The following is a 22,084-nucleotide window of genomic DNA, read 5'->3' on the forward strand; positions in this document are numbered from 1 at the left end:
CATAAAAATGGAGCCACCACAGAAAAGTCCCTGTATGTGCAACCTCTGGTCTGCAAGTTGTTGCTTATGCATCAGATGTGCATGTGAGTAAAATTAACCATATCTTCTACCACTGCTTCCATATTCAAAAAAGTATTTTATAAAAGTACATATACACTTTGGGCATTGTTTCTGGAGTTGCATGAATCACTGGAGTGGCATGAATGCTGTAGGGCTACTGGTTTCCCATCACTCCTTTAGAAAAGGCAACAGGGTTTTTCAGTTGGGATAAGCACCCCTCCCTGAACAATTTATAGCAAAACAAATTCTTGCCAAGGTATTTCAGTGCTTTGGAAGGGCTGAAAAGATTTCCAGTTTGTTCGTAAGAAATTTGGGTTCTGGAGTGAAGATTCAAAACCAGGTTTGTTTCCTGCTCAGCTCTTCCATAGTTGTCATTTTCAAGAGTGGATAAGGTAAGACCCTAGATGGTACTAGTTCTGTATTTTGGGATGATAGATTTGTTTATTAAACAGCCTTGTGTTCAGCTGTAGACCTTTGCCTCTGGGCAAGACTTACCTAATGTGCCCCATCAGCAGAAGCCCTTGCAAGGACTTCCACCTGCACACCTGTAGTGGAGGAAGGGGTATATTGTGTGTGGGTTGTCACCACCCACTTGTCCGCTGGCAGGAAGTCAAAACTTTTGAGAGCGTACAGCTGATGCGCAGGGCAACACCTAGTCAGTTCAACTTTCTTCCAGCTCTGCTGCAGTTTGCTCTTTCTGGCAGCTCCAGGCATGGGAAAAGAGAAAAGCTGGGGATGTCATTTTGGAAGGGATATTCCTTTGTTCTTTCCTAACTTCTCTTTCCACTCCCTCTGCTTGCCACGTTTTCTCCTGGCTCCATAGATCTCTCCTTTTCTCCTGGTGTCCATTTTCTTTAGCCTTGGAGGTGTCTGGACATTGGCAGTGGGTGGGTGGGATTGGAAAGGGTTGAAATGCACCAGAAGGGAGCACCCATGTGCCCAGGATATCCCTGATCCCAGTAGACAGCAAGATCCATCTGTTCAGACAGGGAGGAAAGTGAGCTTTTCCTGGACGAGGAGGCTGGGGAAGAGGGAGACAATTTCCCCAGACTCTTTGGGCTCAGAAATTAAACAGCTCCTGGGGAAAGATGGGTCTACCCTGGGAAATTGACTAACAGGCTGAGGGGCAACCCCAGGGAGTAGGCAATGCCACACAAAGTACTTTCCCAAGTGTAAGGCCCCCCAAAAGAGTTTTCCATTTACCAGAAGAGTTTAAGGAGAAAATCTTGCAAGAATGACAGGTTCCTGGGGCCTCTTAAGGCCGTGCACTGTCATGAAGTGCCTGTATCCCTTTCATAAGCATGTGGTGGAATCGTTCCTCTATAATCAGTATTATATGATGCACGTAATATGCAGGAACTGTATTTTTACCAAAATGGGTGGGTGGGTGGGTGGTGGGGCAGAGAGACCTCATCAAGGTTGAAGAATGAGACAAGAATTGAAAAACAAAATACCTGTGTGGATAAACACAAGAAGGCGTTCAGAAAATTCTATTCCTAGGAGTATGCCAATAACCTCTGGAGACCAAGGTTGAAAAACATTGCCTTAAGCCATCTAGGTTGTCCAAAATGCATTTTACCCTGTTTTTGCTTGGGAAACGCCATAGTTTTGTCTGCAACTTTCTGTTCAGAAGGAGAGCATTCCCAATGTGGTGGAAAGATTGCCACTTCTTTCTGAATCAGAGAAGAAGACCAAGTAATAGAAGACATTACCAGATAAACAATAGTGACTTAATATGGTGCCCTTTGGCCATCATCTTCAGAAGCAGATTAAAGAGGCAGCAGGGCTGTAGGTCAGCATCAGTGTTGTGCTGCTTTTGGTGATGATGAGTAAATGGAGTACACTCCAGTTTAGTAGCCGCGTTTTAGCATATGTCACCACTGGCATATATAACCAATGATTTTCTAGATAACATTAAATATAATCTCTTCGTTTTTCATCATTCTCCCCTAGATGGCAGCCAAAGTGCAGAAAACAAGTTCCAGAAGCATTTAGAAAGGCAAAGTGAGGAGGAGACTCTCAACATCTGCTGAGTGTTTGACACACTGGCATTTGAAGAAGTCTGCTACTTTTTACAGTTGCGACTGGTGGCAAACGTTTGCCAAAGTTCCTCTCAACTTCACTAGGGTGAAACAGTGAAAGCTATTTAAGCACAAGTTTTTAAAGCAGTGATTTTAACATTTCTGCCCACAACATTTCTGTCTTCAAGTGACATGAGCATTCAAGCAAGAGAGGCTGGAAATTACTGTTGAATATGAAAAGATCAAGAATCACTGTAGCATACGTGAAGACTCATACATTTAATTAAGGCGTAAGCTTTTGTGTGGACTAGAGTCTACATCAACGGATGCATAAAATGTGATCCTCAGTTGTCACACACACACACACAGAGAGAGAGAGAGAGAGAGAGAGAGAGAGAGAGAGAGGGAGAGGTTCCTGCATGACACAGGGTTGGATTATATGACCCTTGTGGTCCCTTCCAGTATACCTGAAGGAGCGCCTCCACCCCCATCGTTCTGCCCGGACACTGAGGTCCAACGCCGAGGGTCTTCTGGCGATTCCCTCACTGCGAGACACCAAGTTACAGGGAACCAGGCAGAGGGCCTTCTTGGTGGTGGCACCCGCCCTGTGGAACGCCCTCCCACCAGATGTCAAAGAGAACAACAACTACCTCGGATGACAGACGCTTCAGGTTACAGACTCCGCTAACCCAGAAATAGTACATTGGGTTAAGAACTTTGCTTCAGGATGAGAACAGAAATTGCATAGTGGCGGCACGGCGGCAGCGGGAGGCCCCATTAGCTAAAGTGGTATCTCAGGTTAAGAACAGTTTCAGGTTAAGAACGGACCTCCAGAACGAATTACCAGTAAGTTCTTAACCTGAGGTACAACTGTACCAGACTTTTAGTAGACATCTGAAGGCAGCCCTGTTTAGGGAAGCTTTTAATATTTAACAGACTATTGTATTTTAATATTTTGTTGGAAGCTGCCCAGAGTGGCTTGGGAAACCCAGCCAGATGGTTGGGGTATAATAATAATAATAATAATAATAATAATAATAATAATAATAATAAATTCCAACTCTATAATTCTATGATTCCATGGACTGGTGTGACGTGGTTGGTTCAATTTAAATGATGATGAGATTAAAAATACAGTAAATTCAACTGGAGTTTAAATATATGCAAAATTACCTTTCACAGCACCAGTTAATTAGCTGAAGCATGGTTGAATAAAGTGACCATATAATTTAACATTTTAATAAGTTGCAAGCAAGATAAGACAGCTACCTGCTCTGGTAATGGGTTCTTCTAAGAAACTTGGGAAGTGTTCAGATACTTTAAAAAGAAATATTTTTTTAGTATAAAGCAGTGTTTTCACTGTTGCACAGACAAATCTTTGGCCTACTCTAGCCAAAATCTGGGGTTCCCAGAGTTCTAAATCCCCCAGTATCCTAAATGCAGGGAAGGGAAAACCTTTTCAGCCTAAGGAATTCCTTCCACTCTAGAGAACCTTCTAGGGGGTCAAATGCCCATGCTTGGCAGATGTAAAAGTGAGTGCATTGATGGATGTGATTTTTATCAAGCTACAGTAGGCTGTTGTTATTCATTAAATATGTATACCACCCTTCATCTGTAGATCCCAGAGTGGTTCACAGCCTAAAAATGCAAGATAAGAGCAAGAACAAACCAAACCAACCCTCCTTCCTTCCCTCCCTCCCTGCACCCCCCCCCCCAAAGTTTTCTATACCTACGCAGCTCTCTTATCTTACCTCCAAGCAAGCAAGAGCCACTGTCACATTCCAGCCAGGCGAAAGCACCCAGGCAGGACATGGATCAGGGCTGGTGAGGAGAAGATGTGGACTGGTGGGATTTCCCTAAGGGCCAAATGAAAAAGGTCTGGAGGGCCACATTTGGTGCCCGGGGCTGACCTTCCCCCACCCTTGCCTTTAAAGAGGGAGGGCGGGCCTTAGAATACACATTTAATTGATATAGGACATAATATACAATTTGAGGACTGGGAAAAATTGTGGAAAATAAATTTGAAATTTACAGATTGTTCTCTTTTGAAAGAAAACTATATGAAAATGATATATAGATGGTATATTACATCAGTACAGATAGCAAAAATGTACAAAACCGGGTCAAACCAGTGGCGTAGTGTGGGGGGTGCATGGGGGGGCTGGCCGCACCGGGCACAACATCTGGGGGGTTAGGGTTAGGGGGCGCAAATCCACGGGTTAGGGGGCGCAAATTACTTGCCTTGCCCCGGGTGCTGACAACCCACGCTACGCCACTGGGTCAAACATATGTTGGAAATGTAAAGAGAAAGAAGGGACTTTTTATCATACGTGGTGGGAATGTAGAGAAATTTAAAAAAATTGGGAATTGATATATAATGAATTAAAAAAAATGTTTAAAATGACATTTGTAAAGAAACCAGAAGCATTTCTGTTAGGGATTGTAGGACAAGGGTGGGAAAAAGGGAAAATAATGAATATGATATGGTCTGATAATTTGTTATGTTGAAATTGTTAACAAAAACATTTTAAAAAAAGAATACACATCAGAAAACGTAAAGATTCACAAACAAGCATGTCCATGCACAAAGAAAATATTTAGCCTAAAACGGAGGAGCTGACTCTAAAATGTATTTCTACGGAAGGAGAGGCACAAACTGTGCAAAGCAGAATTGCTACGGACCTGATTAACTGAGCACTATCCTGCTGAATGCCTGATCCTGGAGACAAGCCACAGGCTGCCTTCACATGCCTCACTTACGAGTTTCCCAGGCACACCTTGGATGGCTGTTATTGGGAAAAGAAGGCTGGTCTAGCTAGATCCTTGGCCTTAGAGTGGGGCTCTTTGTATGTCAAGTGTCCTTAGAGTTTGAACACACTGTTCCCCAATCATCCCTCTCCACTGCAGCACAAGAACTATGAGACACCCCCCTCCGACAACCCCCAGTTTTCACTGCATGGCTGGGGACAAATGGCAGCTTCTATTCTGAAAATATTTAAAACCAACACTGATCTGTGTAATTTAGAAACCCTGTGACCCTGAGTGAAACCACTTGACTGTTTGCTGTTCCAGGCCATTGATGATGACCACTCCATGATATTGCCCCACATCTCTTTCTGGCACAAAACCCAGCATCAAAAAATAATGAAATAGCTGCCCCACTACCAGGTAGTAACCCCTTAAATGTGAATGGCACCAGAACAGCTGACTCCTGGACTCCATTGGGAAACTGCTAAGGAACAGTTATTATAGATATTGTTCGGCATTCATCTTCATCCCTAGAAAGAAAACTCCAGTGCTGAGGTGAATGTTTACCTGTATTGGGCAACTGTATTCCAAATCACACTAGACTGTGTAGCAAAAATTCCAGATGCATCCCAATATTTTTTGAAGGTTCAGCCCAGGTGAGTCTGTGTATGCTGTTTTTAGTTTCATGGTGGAGGAAAGGCAGGATGTACAAAATGCTAAGTTAATTATTGTTCTTTTAACAATCATGCTCATATCAACTATTGGGCGGGGGGATGTAAACGCCATAAAGAAATTAGATCAAAACACCAAATATAAAGGACAATTTTACTTAGTTCAGCAAATTAAAGTGCAACGTGCATATCAAAGCCTGGAGATACTTCTAGACATACAGTCAACCAGTAGCACAACTCTGCAAAAAATGTATATAGTAATAGTGTCATACACAGTTGAAACAAGTAAATCGCTCTACAGTTAGTTATCTACTGGAAGCGCAAAGTCCTGTAAGTGGGAACGGTTGCAAGATAGGGTTATTCACATGGCCATATGTAGAGGCAGGGGTCATACTTAAGTAGTAGTCGCAGACGGGCACCTCCTTACTGTCCCACGGCGAAAGTAGTACAATAGATCATAAGACCTGTACTCCAGATGTTAAGCAGGTTTCGCAACAGCGTCATCAGTCCATAATACAGAATAATACAAAGCAACATTCCAGTCACAATAGACAAAAAGATAAATAATCTATGCACCTAAACCATCTTATGCTGTGTCTTACCTATACAGTCAACACGATACAACAAGAATATAAGATCACAGGCACAGCAAGTATGCAACAAATGAGGCAAAACATTTTAAATACATTGCAGATAATTAGAATCAGTCATCGCATTTGACTAAACCACACCAACATCACAGGTGTATAAAATCAATCATCAAAGGTACAGCTACACTTCTCTGCTATTGCAGCACAAACTAAGACATTAATCACAGTTCATATATAACATCCAAGATAAAATGGCCTACTAAATTTCTACCTGTGGGTAGCAAAGTGCTTTTTCTTTAAAACTAGATCCACTGTTGGGCCCAAAATTCATAGTTGGTGGAACTGGTGAGGGGACTTCACCAAATATTGCCTGGTTCTGTTGGCAGATAATGGACCTGATCTTCAAGTTCTTTATCAAAAACAATACAGGCCTATCAATGATAGCAAGTGCAATCTGGTTTACTAATCTGGCATTGTTTACAATGCTTGTATCACTTTGTGGCATGCTTTTTCCTCTTCTTTATGTGTAGAACTTTAGCCCAAAGAGTGGTATCTCCCATGTTTTTTTTAAATGAAGTCTCTCCTATCTCCTCTGCTAGCCTTCAGACATGTTGCCGTTTTGAGAGGTTACTGAGAGACCATCCTATGGCTCACTGTGTTCCTGTGGCTGGAGAGAGTTGCTGGACCATGAGGTGTGGCAAGGACCAGGGGTGGTGTGTTGCTCCCAGGAGAGCAGCTTTGCTTCAGGCTGGAGCACAACAGAGGAGATGAGGCCACTGTTGAAGCAGGGATGGGAAACCGGTGGTCCTTCAGCTGTTATTGGACTACAATGCCCATCATCCCTGACCACTGGCCGTGCTGGCTTTGGGGTGGGGTGGGGGTGATGGGCTTTGGAGTCCTAGCAAAATCTACAGAGCTACAGGATCTCCACTATAGCTGTCAACTTTCCCCCTTTTTTAAGGGAAAATCCTATTCGGAATAAGGGAATTTCCCTTAAAAAGGGGGAAACATCGGCAGCTATGATCTCCATCCCTGCTAATGAAGAATCCCTTTAGATTGCACCAAGGTGAATTAGTGAGACGTTGTGCTACCACTACAGTGGTACATCAGGTTAAGAACTTAATTCGTTCTGGAGGTCCGTTCTTAACCTGAAACTGTTCTTAACCTGAGGTACCACTTTAGCTAATGGGGCCTCCCGCTGCCGCCGCCACCATGCAATTTCTGTTCTCATCCTGAAGCAAAGTTCTTAACCCGAGGTACTATTTCTGGGTTAGCGGAGTCTGTAACCTGAAGCGTCTGTAACCTGAAGTGACTGTAACCCAAGGTACCACTGTGTTTGCAGTGAAAGTCTCCACCCATTACTCGGAAATGGGCTGTATAATTCTTTCAGAATCTGATTCTTTGGGGTTCTTCCAATGATGACATCACACAACTGGTTTACCTCTCTAACCCAAGCCTTACTGAATTTATTTTTCCCTGCTTGGTACAGATTGTGATGTGTCAATATGCTCTGATTCACCAATTAGTTTTAATTCACTATAGTGTGCCTCGTGCTGTTGCGTTGCTAACTGTCTAGAGAAGGGCTTCTAAGATGCTTTGTGCTCTTGCAGTAGAAAAAGAGGTGTATGGATTTAAATACAATGAATAAAATAAAATGCTTGGGAGGGAGAAGGTTCACGCTAGTAACTCTTGTGCTGAGAACAGTGGAAGCAAGTAAACAGGTGAGTGCTGAGAATAGCAAACCTGAAAGAAGCACATCTGCTACTACCCAAGACCATGTAAGAAAGCACTTGAAGGGCTACTTCTCATGGTTGGAATAAAAGAGAGAGAGAGAGAGAGAGGGAGGGAGGGAGGGAGGGAGGGAGGGAGAGGTTCAAAAAGTCAAGTAAGAGAAGAGAGACGGTGCAGCTCTTTATGCCAAAAAACATATATGGACAATATATGAGATGTAGGTACCGTCTGAGTACTACAGAAAATGCTTATTTCTTCCTAACATTAAAAACCAAGACGACAAAGCCAGAAAATATGCCTGAATATACATTAGTGATTTTTAAACAAGGCAGCAGTTAAACCAACACATTTAGATATGCAGTCTGTAGATAGAAATAGTTATTATTTGCTATTGAAAAGACTGGTCTCCCACACCAAACCACCCACCCTAAACTTTGCATATACTAGCCACTGAATTACAATGTGCACAAATAGAAAATGTAAGGCAAAAAAAATAAAATATAAAACATTGTAAGGCAACGGTTACAATCCTACTTTATACAGGACAAAAGTTATGCTTCTGGCACTTCAACACTTTATCTGCTGTGCAAATGGAAGTCTGCTTCCAAGGGTAGATATACATTACTGGTACAGGGGTGATAAATTGTCGGTATTCTCACCTCCACAAATAGAAAGCTTGAGTCCCAAAGCAGGGGAATAGTACTTTATTTTCATTCAATAGCTTTTTAATTTCACTGACTTCCCATAACAACGTCTTAAACCTTTTCAATGAAACTGGCAAAATCAAAATGCTTTCTATACGATGACTGCTTCCTCCTCCTCCTCAAATGCATAATCTCATTTTCTAAGAACTAAAGTGAAGAGCATTGTTCCCTTTTCCATTTCTTTCTTTCTTTCTTTTTTTCCTATTCAGCCATGCTCTCTTTTATGACTGCCTGCTCTTTTGACAAGGAGATTCATGGTTTAGTCTAATTCTTTTTTCTAAAAAAAGTTCCCCCCCCCATTGTTTTCCCCCCAAAAGGACACATGAGAACATAAAATTTAGCCTAATCTTAAGCACTTGAGTATTAACAAGTGTTTTAGAAATTTTTATTTTTATTTTTATTTTATTTAGGTAACTTATATCCACTTCAAAATCTCTGAATGGTTCACATCATCATCATCATCAAAAGAAATAAATGCAAAAATCACAATTAAAAACCCACGTTTTAAAGCAGAACAAAGCATACGGGGAACATATTTATCACTAGTAGATCCAAAATACAGAAATACAACAGAAACAAGTAGCCCTGCCCACCAACTGTTGTTGTTGTTGGCATCCATTGGTCCTGGGAGACAATGGAGGGGTGAAGTCAAACTGTTGGAGAGTTACAGTGCCCGCTGTGGCTGTAGAGACTGATGTGGGAGAGACATGTTTTGTTGCAGCTGGGGCAGATGAAGGTGTCTGGTTGTGCTGCTGCAGATGTACCATGACTTTTCTTCTCCCTGCAGTCCTCCCAGCAGTCATTCCTCCTCTGGTCACTGCTGTGGATAAACAACCGGACTGTCTCCAGGCACTGTGGTCGTTGGCATATGACGGGGTTAATGTTGCCAGTCTTTATGTCTTGTTTGCAGACATCTTTGTAACACAGAGTTGGTCTGCCAACTGGTCTGGTGCCTGAAGCCAGCTCCCCATACAGTACATCTTTGGGGACTTTGACATCTTCTGTTCTGTGGACATGACCAAGCCAAAATAGATGTTATTGAGACAGAAGTGAGAACATGCTGGGAATGTGAGCTTGAAGAGCACATCTTTGTTTGAGATTCTGTCCTGCCATGTGATGCCCAAAATCTTCATGACACAGCATGTATGGAAGGCTGAGAGGTCTCAAGTTGCTCACGGCTCACTTCCATAAAGCAGCATGCTCAACATGCAAGCCTGGTAGACCTTCATCTTGGTATTGGTTGTTAGCATCACATTCTCCCATGCCTTTTTGGAAAGTGAGCCATTGCCATGACTGCCTTGCCAATACAGCTTGTCCAGCTCAGCATCAGTGCAGATGTTGCTGGTTTTGGTGGAACCCAGGTAGACAAAATCATCAAGTGTGTGGTCACCAGTGCTTATGCGTGGAGCACTGGCTGTTGGTCTTTGTCAGGGTGATGGTAAAGGCCAACAGTTGATGAATTTCTGTAGAGCTTCCTCAGAGTGGGCTGTGAAGGTTGCATCATCCGCAAACAACATCTCTCCAATAAGGACCCGTCACACTTTTGCCTTGGCATGGAGATGAGCCAGATTGAACAAACTTGCTACTCCTGGATTGAAAGTACACAGTGTCTTCAGTGGAGCTAAGGAATATGGAGAAGGGATCAGGGACAAGAAACATACATGTATAGGTAACAGCAGCACTCACTTCTGCTGCTATGTCCCTTTGCCATTAGAGCATCAAGATCCACAACTGGAGCTTCACTTCACTTCAGACTTGCAAATGTTAAATGTTATTAGGAAATCCAACTACTGATCTTCTTGTATTTACTTACTTGTGCAGTCTTCTGAGTACTAGTAAGTCTCCAGCATTCTTTTTCTAGAATTTCAAACTTGTCCATTTTTTTGCACTGATTCTGGCCTTTTTCCTTCAGAATCTGGGTCTGCTGTTCTAGAACCAGTTTCTTTTCCAACTCTGCATTGACTGTCATTTTTCTCATGTAATCAAGTTGCTCCTCCAGCAAACAGTAGCAAGACTGTGCTGCCCCTAACTGCATGCTTACAATTTTCATTTCTTGCATCGTTTCCTAGTAAGTTACATCCTTCTCATTTGAGTCATGCTGAAAAGCCTTTTTATACTGGGCAGCTTCTCTGGACAGGCAGTTTAGGTCACCGTCAGCCTGTGACCTCTCTAATTCAAGATGGTGGAACTTTTATTGAAGAGTTTTTAGGGCTGACACTAGAGCTTGGATTTTTGGGGTAGGACTGTCTTTTATGCTAGCTGTTGCCTTCTTTGATTGGATGATAGCAAATGCAGAGTATATGTTCTCTGGAGGCTGAAGAAAACTTCCTATGAGAGCCAGTGTGGTGTAGTGGTTAAGAGTGGTAGACTCGTAATCTGGGGAACCGGGTTCGCGTCTCCGCTCCTCCACATGCAGCTGCTGGGTGACCTTGGGCTAGTCACACTTCTCTGAAGTCTCTCAGCCCCACTCACCTCACAGAGTGTTTGTTGTGGGGGAGGAAGGGAAAGGAGAATGTTAGCCGCTTTGAGTCTCCTTTGGGTAGTGATAAAGCGGGATATCAAATCCAAACTCTTCTTCTTCTCTTCTATGTAGCTATGCTTACTTCGTAGAGCATCATTCGCTTGGACCATCACATGTACTGAGCAGTAGCATCCCAATATGTCCTCATGGTGACTCTATTTAGGTGCTAATTCTTGTACAACTTCATCAGTAATGTAAGGCAGGCCAGAAAGCCCTGACACCTCTTAATTGGTTGATTTTAACTCGATGGCATTCTTTAAATAAATTGACAGGCATATTCCATTCCATGTTTCGACTATTTCCATTATAAATCTTCGTATTTGATTTTGTTTTTAAATAAGTTTCAAACCTTACACCAGATTTTAAAATGTGCAAGTAGCCTTTCCTGTGCAGGTTCTACTTTGTATTTACAAGAAAATCTTTAGCCCTGTGACATGGATGATCAGAAGGAAGGGGTGAGGAAGCAGAAATGTGATCTAGGTCACACAGCAAGAGTGAAGGGATGGCTGTTTGTGTGAGTAGTTTGCTTCTGTTCTTGTAGCTCTCTGCAGCATAGTCATAAGCAGATGTTGGATGCAAAGGACTACACACACACATATACACATACACACCAATGTCCATGCCTTAGTGTGCAGCAAGGGCATAAGCACATGGATCATGTTTAATCTGTGTAGTGCATGCATTCCTCAGAGAGAGAGAGAGGTGATGAAGGTGGCTGTGGTGGGACCCTTACTAAAGAAATCCACTCTTGAGCCTGGCAATATTTATGAGGATCACACTACCTGCAGTTTTCCATACCGTTCTCTAAGGTATTAATGCACATGGTTGTATCTCAGCTCCAGGGTTTTCTGAAAGAAACAGAATATATGGATCCATCCCAGTCTGGTTTTAGACCTTGTTTTGGAATGAAATCCAACTTGGTAGCCACAGTGCAGGGGTGCAGATCCTTCAGTCTGCATGCCAAATTTGACCCATGATGCTGTCCACAGTCCCTGCCCCATGCTGGGCATCACATGTGACATCAAGTGTGGGGCAGGTAGAGACAAAACTGCATTGGCTGGGTGTCCGAGTTCTCTGTGGGGGAATCTATTGTGCAGCCGATCCCTGCAGAAAGCAGCTCTGCTAGCCTCTGCTTGCAAAGCCCCTTTACTTTGGCTCCCACACGCCTAAAAACCCAGCCAGCTACCGGGTGCTTGGGAAAGGGACTTTGACAGATGTGCAGGACAAACCATCTGTTAAACCTTTGACATCGTAATGTTTCCAGGTGATTGGCAGGTGGGATGTGCCACCCACCTGTCAAAGTTGACCTACAGGGGTGGGGACAGATAAAGATCTGGGCTGCCAGGCCCAGAATTTCCCCACTGCTGTACTTGTGGATGATCTGCACCAGGAGATGGACACAGAGAGTGCTATGTTGCTGTTTCTCCTGGATATCTCAGCCACTTTTGATATTGTCTATCACGGGATTCTTCTGGGCCATCTGTTTGGGACGGGCTTATGTGGTACTGCTCTCCTCAGTGGTCCTGTTCCTGCTTGGAAGGCTGAACCCAAAAGTTAATGCTGGGAGACTGCTGTTCTAAGCTGATGGGCTTTGGCCTGCGGGCAACGACAAGGTTCCATCTTGTCTCCTGTGTTTTTTAATATTTACATGAAACTACTGGGTAAGGACATCTGAAGACTCAGGCCTCTGAGTTGTCATCAGTATGCAGATGACATCCAGCTCATTCTCCATTTACCAGTTCCAGGGAAGCAGCAGAAGTGATAAACCGGGCAGTTCATGAGTGTGTACAGAAGAAGGAGTTAAAAGGATGTAACTTAATCTAGACAAGATGGAGGCAACTATTAGTTGTGGACACTGGTGATCTAGGTGAAGTTGTTCATTCTGTCTTAGGTGGGGCTGGACCTCCCTTGAAGGAACAAGCTTTGGGGGTACTGCTTGATTCATTGATTTCCCTGGATGCTCAGGTGGAAGCAGTTTCTTACAGTGCCCTTTGTCAGCTTCACCGGATAAGCAATCTTATCTGGAGAAGGCGGATTTGGCTTCAGTCATTTATGCTACAGGTGCTTGATAGTTTAAGTGCCCTTTCCGCCAGAAGAGCCAAGGATTACAATGAACTCTATGTGGGGCTGCATTTGATGGTGGTTCAGAAGCTTCAATTGGTCCCAGAATGTAGCAGCCAGATGTTTTGTTCTGGTGCTTGCAAGCCAGCAAATAGAACACCTGTCTTAGGGCAGCTCCGTTGGTTGTCTATGTCCCTCCAGGCTCAATTCGAAGCATTGGTTTTAGTCCTTGAAGACATAAATGGTTTAAGACTGGCTTAGTTTAAGGATCACCTGCTCCCCTATGGGCTTGTCTAGGAATAAAGATCAGCTTCAAGGGCCCTGGTGCTATTTTAGGAATATAGCTCAGGGCTGGAGCACATGCTTTGCTTGCACAAAGTCCCAGTTTAGTCCCTGGCATGGAACCCTGTCTTGCACTCTGGAGAGATGCTGCCAGTTAGTGATGACAATACTGGGCTAGATCAGGGGTCAGCAAACTTTTTCAGCAGGGGGCCGGTCCACTGTCCCTCAGACCTTGTGGGGGGCTGGACTATATTTTGAAGGGGGGGGGAATGAACGAATTCCTATGCCCCACAAATAACCCAGAGCTGCATTTTAAATAAAAGGACACATTCTACTCATGTAAAAACATGCTGCTTCCCAGACCATCCACGAGCCGGATTTAGAAGGCTATTGGGTTCCAGCCCCCAGGCCTTAGTTTGCCTACCCATGGGCTAGATGGACCAATAATCTGATTCAGTACAAGGCAGCTTCCTATGTCCCTAGGAGTGAGCACAAGAGACAAGCCCTTCTCTGTGAGAGTGTGTCCACTCTGAAATGCCCTCCTACTCAAAATCCATTGGGTTCCCTTTCTGTGTACTGTCTGCCAAGCATGAAAGGTATTAATTTAAATGGGGTTTTAACCCCTAATTTTACTGTGACCCCTAATCTTATTGTCTCTCATTTTGATGTGTAAGATATTTTGCTCTTGCTGCTGCTAGGTTTGCATTTTGTTTTAAGTGCTGCTTTTAACTTGTTACTGCTGTTAGAAATGGCACTTGCATTCTTATTGATTATACGGTTTTTTATGAAAATGTTGCATGCCCCTCTGGGTACTCTAGGTAGAAGAATGGGATATAAATAAATTATTATTATTTTACAGCAGTCAAGCAGCTGCATAATTGGACAGTAAATGGTACCGACCGTAGCGCAGGGTTAAGAGATTTACTATTACTGATCTGACGATTAGGCGATCCAGATTAAGCAAGGGTTCCCCGAGACTGCAGCAGTATTGCAGGATGGTAGTCTTCAGGTGAGCCATGAGGGAGGTTTGTGAGATTCTGGCCCATCCCCCTGTTGCCCTTCTGGCTGCAAGAGCCGCTGCTGTTCTTGGGGGAGACTGTTTGACCCCTGTAGACTTGAGCCTGGTGCTCGCATAATCCAAACTTGCTGAGCAAGATGAAGACATCCCTTCGGAAAGCTTTGGTAAAGATAGCGTACAGGAACGGGTTGGCACAAGAGTTCAGAGGATAGAACAGGACCAGCAGGATTTTTGAGTTGCTGACTGTTATTAGAGGTTTGTTCATAATAGCAGATAAAGCATAGAATGAGATTGGTGCCACACATAAGAAGTCAGTAAAAATCAGCACAGCCATCCTTTTGGCAATGATGGTGTCTTTGTCTCCTGATTTGTACTGGGGATTCCGCACAGTGATGTAGATCTTTATGTAGCAGGCACAAATGACGATGAAAGCAATGATGTTCAGCATCAAAACAATGATGACATAGGCTTGACCCAAGGGCGTTTCGGTATCCATGGGAAGGCAGATACTGACTTTGCCGTAGCTGCTGACTCCAACCAGTGGTAAAAGGGCAAGAAGGAAACACACCAGCCAGCCGCCCAACATGATAACAGAAGCATGCAAGAGGCGGATTTTCTTGTCCAAGCGCATCGCAAAGGTGATGGCATACCAGCGTTCCAGGGTGATTGCGGTCAAGGTGAAGACAGACAACTCACTAGCAAAGACAGTGAAGAAGCCCGCTGTGCTGCAGCCGGGCCCAGTCTGCCAGTCAATAGCATGGTTGTAGTATTCTGATCGAGTGTAAAGATCCACCGAAGCGATCAGGAGAAGGTATAATCCCATACAGAAATCAGCAAAGGCCAAGTTGCACATCAGGAATCGTGGGACGGTCAACTTGTAATGGCTGGTGAGGAGAATGAAGAGGACAAAAACATTGCCCACAATGGCTAGCAGGTTCACAAACCACACCACGACCCTCAGAAACTTGTAGCCCATGATGTCTTCGCAAGGGTTGAACTCGTCAGGTCCTGGCGTGCAGCTGATGTCGTCTGTGCCTGCACAGATAATGTAGTCATAATGGCTGTCAAATGTTGGCATGCTCTCCTCTTGAGGGTTCTTGAGCTCCTGGCCAAACCCAACCTCTTTGTTGTCGTGCTCTTCAAGAAAGACAAAGTAATGAGAATTCCCACGAACATCTCTACTGAATTTGGAGTTCTCGTCATACACGGCTTCGGTGAGGTCTGAATAATCTTCTGCGTAGTCTTGGTAAAAGGGGCCCCTGAAGGCAGTGGCAGATCTTCTCTTGCGGATGTTGTGAGTATTAGTATGGTTGCAGAACAGTGACTCCAGCAGTCTAAAAGGACAGAGGAAAAGAAGAATTACCACTAAGGTATTTAGTTCATGTTGAGCCCAGCAACTGAGGCGATGGGAAGCTATTCATTGTAATCTAGGCATAAGAAATATATTATTCAAGGGATTTTGGACCCAAACTATTACCTGAGACCTTCTCTAAATATGACACATACATAATTGAATAGCATTTCACATTAAACATGCTATTATGTATTATTTAATTGCCCTGCAATGGTGCTATTCTATTATTCATTTACGTTTATTAAAAGGAATTTCCACAGTGCCTTCCTACAATGAGAAGTCTACAAGGCTGCTTATATTAGACATTACAAATTAGTGGGTGGATGCATGGATGGAAATCCTAATTCTAATAATTTTGAACTAGAGCCAGAATTCAGGATAAAACCCAACAAAACAAAACAAAAGCAATAAAAGAATACTGATGGTTTTTCTGTGGTGGCTCCCCACTTGCGGAATCGTCTCTCCTCAGGGAGACTCACCTGGTGCCTTCATTACATATCTTTCAGTGCCAGGCAAAAATACTCCTCTTCTCCCAAGTCCATGTCCAAAGTCCATTTCAGGGGCCCAATCCGGGCCCCGTGGCAGTATATGTCCTGGGGTAAAATCCTTAAAAAAGCTCAGCATCTTCAATCCTAAAAAAAGCTCAATAACTCTTTGGTCGGCCCTCACACATGTTCACTTCATCAAATCTGGCCCTCTTTGAAAAAAGTTTAGACACCTCTGATCTTTGGCCTTTTAAACTGTGTGTGAGAGGGTTATTGTTTTTGTTTGTTATTACAGTATGCAATGTTTGTGTTTTTATATTGTAAACTGCCCTGTGATCTTTGGATGAAGGGCAGTATAGAAATTTAATTAATAATAGTATTAATAATAATTAAAAGCTAGGGTGAATAGAATGGATTTGGCCTGGCACCTAAATGATGATCAGCAGAGTGCAAAGTCCTTTGGAGAAGGAATTCCAGAGTTTGGGTGCCACCCCAGAAAAGGCCCTTTCTCTAGAAGTCACCTGCCTTATGAAAGTGGGGCACAGCTGAAGATGGACCTTGGAAAATTATCTCAGTTGCTGGGCATGTTTATGAGAAAGGAGACACCGTGGCCCCAGATGGTTTTGGAATTTAATTTAAATTGTTAAGACTTACCCCTTGGCTTTCTTCCAGTTCTTGAAAGCACAGCAGTGACTTTGGTATGACAGCTCAGCATTAGCAAGATAAGGAAAAGTCTGTATAGGGGGGAATTTCTTTAGGGCCCAGGTATTTTTAGCCATCAGTTCTTTAAGGTTTTCCAGTCCTCTTGCTGGAAGAGTGGTGATACCTGTCTGGGAGACATCGCTGAGGATATGCATAGAGAAGAATGAGGGGTAATATATTAGATCATATTTTCTTTACGTGCTTCTTAACTCATGGATGGCAGAAAAATCCACAGTCAAAATGAAACACAGAGGGCACCTGATCTATGTACCGGATCTTTGAGTGGGAATGCAACTCCATCCAAAACAAGCAATTGTTCTATTTTGCGGACAGGGTCCACCACCTACCCATAAAACCTCCATCTTCCCACCATTCAGACTCAGTTTATCGGCCCTCATCCAGTCCGCCACTGCATTCAGGCCCTCATCCAGGCCTTGCACAGCCTCTCCTGATTCAGATATTAGAGACAAATAGATTTATGTGCAACTGTTATAATAAAAAACTGCTCCCTTTCCCTTATGGGGTATCCAAGAGCCCATATAGAGTCCTTAAGTGGGTTTCCTACTGGTAGGAGAAAGTAACAGAGGCCAACCAGGGTATACTGAGAAGCAAAGCGGCTAGTAAGCCTGATTTTTATTAAACTGTTGCAACAGGGTCCCCACTCACCACATGCAGGTGGGAGGGGAACCCTGAACAATGGTGCACATTATATAGACTTTTGAAATTGCCCACCCTGCAGCCCAAGACCACCCCACTAAAACATCATACATACATCACAGGAGGTGGTCTACAGCAGAAAGCCTGTCTGCCAGGATACCTGATAATGGTCACTGATTGAATTACCTGGGCAGCCTGGCCATTCTTTTGTGATGGTTAATACTTTAGTTCCTGATTCCAGGTTACAGGCTCACCCTATTCATACACAAATAAGCCCTTAAAACAGGATTTGAGAGCAAAGAAGACAATGGGGAGGTTTTCCCATTTCCTCTCTCCTTGGAGAGAAATATCTGAGGTTTATTTAGGAGAGTCAAAATGGCTTCAGGATTGCTCTCCTGTACTATTTCAGACCATGGTTTGTATACTTATGTATGTGTTTACCTTGTACATTTATGAACATTTAATTTATATTTGAGACCTAGGAATTCTTATAACGCCATCAACATATTGATGACAATGTGCTGCAAAACTCCTAATGACTGTCCCCAATGTTCACCTCTCTCTCTGGCTCCATCTACACTAGATATTTAAAGCAGCATCAAACAACTTTAGGCATGGCTTCCCCATAGACATCCTGGGAACTATGGCTTGTTAAGGGTGCTGAGAATTATGAGTAGGCCCCTTCTCTCCCTCGAGAGCTACAATTCCCAGAGTTTCCAGGGAAGAGGGTTTGACTGTGAAACTACTCTGGAAAATATAAGGTAAAGGGACCCCTGACCATTAGGTCCAGTCGTGGCCGACTCTGGGGTTGCGGCGCTCATCTCGCTTTATTGGCAGAGGGAGCCGGCGTACAGCTTCCGGGTCATGTGGCCAGCATGACTAAGCTACTTCTGGCAAACCAGAGCAGTGCACAGAAATGCCATTTACCTTCCTGCTGGAGTGGTACCTATTTATCTACTTGCACTTTGATGTGCTTTCGAACTGCTAGGTTGGCAGGAGCAGGGACCAAGCAACGGGAGCTCACCCCGTCGCGGGGATTCGAACCACCGACCTTCTGATCGGCAAGTCCTAGGCTCTGTGGTTTAACCCACAGTCTCCCAGCAACTCTCAGCACTCTTAAAGAACTATGGTCTCCCAGATTCTTGGAGGGGAAGCCATGACTGGTTTAATTTGGGATGATACTCTTTTAAAAGTATTGTGCAGATGGGGCCTTCATTCATTCAAACTGTCAGTAGCTGCCTCTCACATTGGTCAAGCATTTGCCTCAGGACCCCAGTCTGAAAGAGAATTTCCCACTCTGTTGCTGACCATAACATGGTCATTCTTGAACAAAGGACCTTCAAGGGGAGACTCTAAACTAAAGCTACAGAATTGCAGCATCGTTAAGTTCAACTCCTGTACTTGGGACTTGTGTCAACACAAAGGGTTTTATTTTAACTCATTGCAGGTGCTGGTTAGCTTATGAAGGCCAAATTCACACTGCTTTGTGAATTTAATGTAATTATCACAGTCTGTATCCCTGTTGCTACCCAATATAATTTCCCCTCTGATGTCTGCCTGAGTCTTGAAATCTAAGCATTCTTGAGGAGGGGTCATGGCTCAGGGACGTGCATCTGCTTTGCATGCAGAAAGTCCCAGGTTCAAATCCCGGCCATCTCCAAGTAGGGCTGGGAGAGAATTCTGGTCTGAAATCCTGGAAAGCTGCTGCCAGTTAGTGTATACAATACTGAGCTAAAAGGGCTTGGTATAAGTAAGGGGACATGGGTGGCACTGCTTGCTGATCAGAAGGTTGGCGGTTTGAATCCCTGCAACGGGGTGAACTCCCATCGCTCTGTCCCAGCTCCTGTCAACCGAGCAGTTCAAAAGCATACCAGTGCAAGTAGATAAATAGGTACCGCTGGAGTGGGAAGGTAAACGGCTTCTACTCTGGCTTCCATCACTGTGTCCTGTTGCGCCAGAAGTGGTTTAGTCATGCTGGTCGCATGATCCAGAAGCTGTCTGTGGACAAACGCTGGCTCCCTCGGCCTGAAAGTGAGATGAGCGCCGCAACCCCAGAGTCCCTTTTGACTGAGCTTAACTGTCCAGGGGTCCTTTCCCTTTCCCTTAGTATAAGTAAGCATTATATGTTCTCCTAGCAACAAAAACAACCAATGTTGATGACCTGGTTAGTGGGGTAGAAGTGGAAGGATCATTAGGCGCGAGTGATCATGCTCTTCTGAAGTTTACTATACAGCGGAAAGGAGCAGCCAAGCATACTAGGACTCAATTTCTTGACTTTAAGAAAGCCGACTTCATAAAACTTAGGGAAGTGCTGGGTGAGATCCCATGGACAACAATACTAAAAGGAAAGGGAGTTCATGATGGCTGGGAGTTTGTTAAGAGGGAGATACTACAAGCACAACGTCAGGCAATACCAATGAGACGGAAACATGGAAGGTGCCTAAAGAAGCCAGGGTGGCTATCTAAAGAACTTTTAACTGAATTAAGATTAAAAAAGGATGTGTACAAAAAATGGAAAAGGGGGGAAACCACCAAAGAGGAATTCAAACAAATAGCCAGCACGTGTAGACACAAAGTCAGAAAAGCTAAAGCACAGAATGAACTCAGGCTTGCTAGAGAGGTTAAAAGCAACAAAAAAGGCTTTTATGGGTATGTTCGTAGCAAAAGGAAGAACAAAGAAACAATGGGGTCACTCAGAGGAGAAGATGGTGAAATGCAAACAGGGGACACAGAAAGGGCTGAACTACTCAATGCCTTCTTTGCCTCAGTCTTCTCCGATAAAGAAAACAATGCCCGACCTGAAGAATTTGGAGCAAATGATTCAGCAAAGGAAACACAGCCCAGAATAACTAAGGAGATAGTACAAGAATATTTGGCTAGTTTAGATGTATTCAAGTTTCCAGGGCCAGATGAACTGCATCCAAGAGTATTAAAAGAACTGGCAGATGTGATCTCAGAACCACTGGCAGTCATCTTTGAGAATTCCTGGAGAACAGGCGAAGTCCCGGCAGACTGGAGGAGGGCAAATGTTGTCCCTATTTTCAAAAAGGGGAAAAGAGAGGACCCAAATAATTACCGCCCAGTCAGTCTGACATCAATACCAGGGAAGATTCTGGAGCAGATCATTAAGCAAACAGTCTGTGAGCACCTGGAAAGGAATGCTGTGCTCACCAAAAGTCAGCATGGATTTCTGAAAAATAAGTCATGTCAGACTAACCTGATCTCGTTTTTTGACAGAATTACAAGCCTGGTAGATGAAGGGAACACAGTGGATGTATCCTACCTTGATTTCAGCAAGGCATTTGACAAGGTGCCCCATGATATTCTTGTAAAGAAGCTGGTAAAATGCGGTCTTGACTATGCTACCACTCAGTGGATTTGTAACTGGCTGACTGACCGAACCCAAAGGGTGCTCATCAATGGTTCCTCTTCATCCTGGAGAAGAGTGACTAGTGGGGTGCCACAGGGTTCTGTCTCGGGCCCGGTCTTATTCAACATCTTTATCAACGACTTGGATGATGGACTCAAGGGCATCCTGATCAAATTTGCAGATGACACCAAACTGGGAGGGGTGGCTAACACCCCAGAGGACAGGATCACACTTCAAAACGACCTTGACAGATTAGAGAACTGGGCAAAAATAAACAAGATGAATTTTAACAGGGAGAAATGTAAAGTATTGCACTTGGGCAAAAAAAATGAGAGGCACAAATACAAGATGGGTGACACCTGGCTTGAGAGCAGTACATGTGAAAAGGATCTAGGAGTCTTGGTTGACCACAAACTTGACATGAGCCAACAGTGTGACGCGGCAGCTAAAAAAGCCAATGCAATTCTGGGCTGCATCAATAGGAGTATAGCATCTAGATCAAGGGAAGTAATAGTGCCACTGTATTCTGCTCTGGTCAGACCACACCTGGAGTACTGTGTCCAGTTCTGGGCACCACAATTCAAGAAGGACACTGACAAACTGGAACGTGTCCAGAGGAGGGCAACCAAAATGGTCAAAGGCCTGGAAACGATGCCTTATGAGGAACGGCTAAGGGAGCTGGGCATGTTTAGCCTGGAGAAGAGGAGGTTAAGGGGTGATATGATAGCCATGTTCAAATATATAAAAGGATGTCACATAGAGGAGGGAGAAAGGTTGTTTTCTGTTGCTCCGGAGAAGCGGACACGGAGCAATGGATCCAAACTACAAGAAAGAAGATTCCACCTAAACATTAGGAAGAACTTCCTGACAGTAAGAGCTGTTCGACAGTGGAATTTGCTGCCAAGGAGTGTGGTGGAGTCTCCTACTTTGGAGGTCTTTAAGCAGAGGCTTGACAACCATATGTCAGGAGTGCTCTGATGGTGTTTCCTGCTTGGCAGGGGGTTGGACTCGATGGCCCTTGTGGTCTCTTTCAACTCTATGATTCTATGATTCTATGACCATTGGATCTCTTACTTCAGTGTGCTAGTTAGAAAAATGCTACTTGGGTG

At 44.0% G+C, this 22,084-nt stretch overlaps 1 protein-coding gene across 1 annotated transcript in view; it reads right to left on the minus strand.

Annotated features, from left to right (window-relative positions):
* Positions 1–10,865: 10,865 nt before the first annotated feature.
* The window catches only part of TSHR (thyroid stimulating hormone receptor), a 58,236-nt gene continuing 47,017 nt past the window's right edge, over positions 10,866–22,084 (minus strand). The window contains exons 10-11 of the mRNA XM_082234584.1: positions 16,901–17,089; positions 10,866–15,741 (exon numbers count right to left, since the gene is read on the minus strand). Coding sequence (XP_082090710.1) covers positions 14,346–15,741; positions 16,901–17,089 — 1,585 coding nt within the window. The 3' untranslated portion in view covers positions 10,866–14,345. The remainder of the gene's footprint in view (positions 15,742–16,900; positions 17,090–22,084) is intronic.

This window comes from Podarcis vaucheri, assembly GCF_965113315.1.
Source record: "Podarcis vaucheri genome assembly, chromosome: 1".
NCBI lineage: Eukaryota > Metazoa > Chordata > Lepidosauria > Squamata > Lacertidae > Podarcis > Podarcis vaucheri.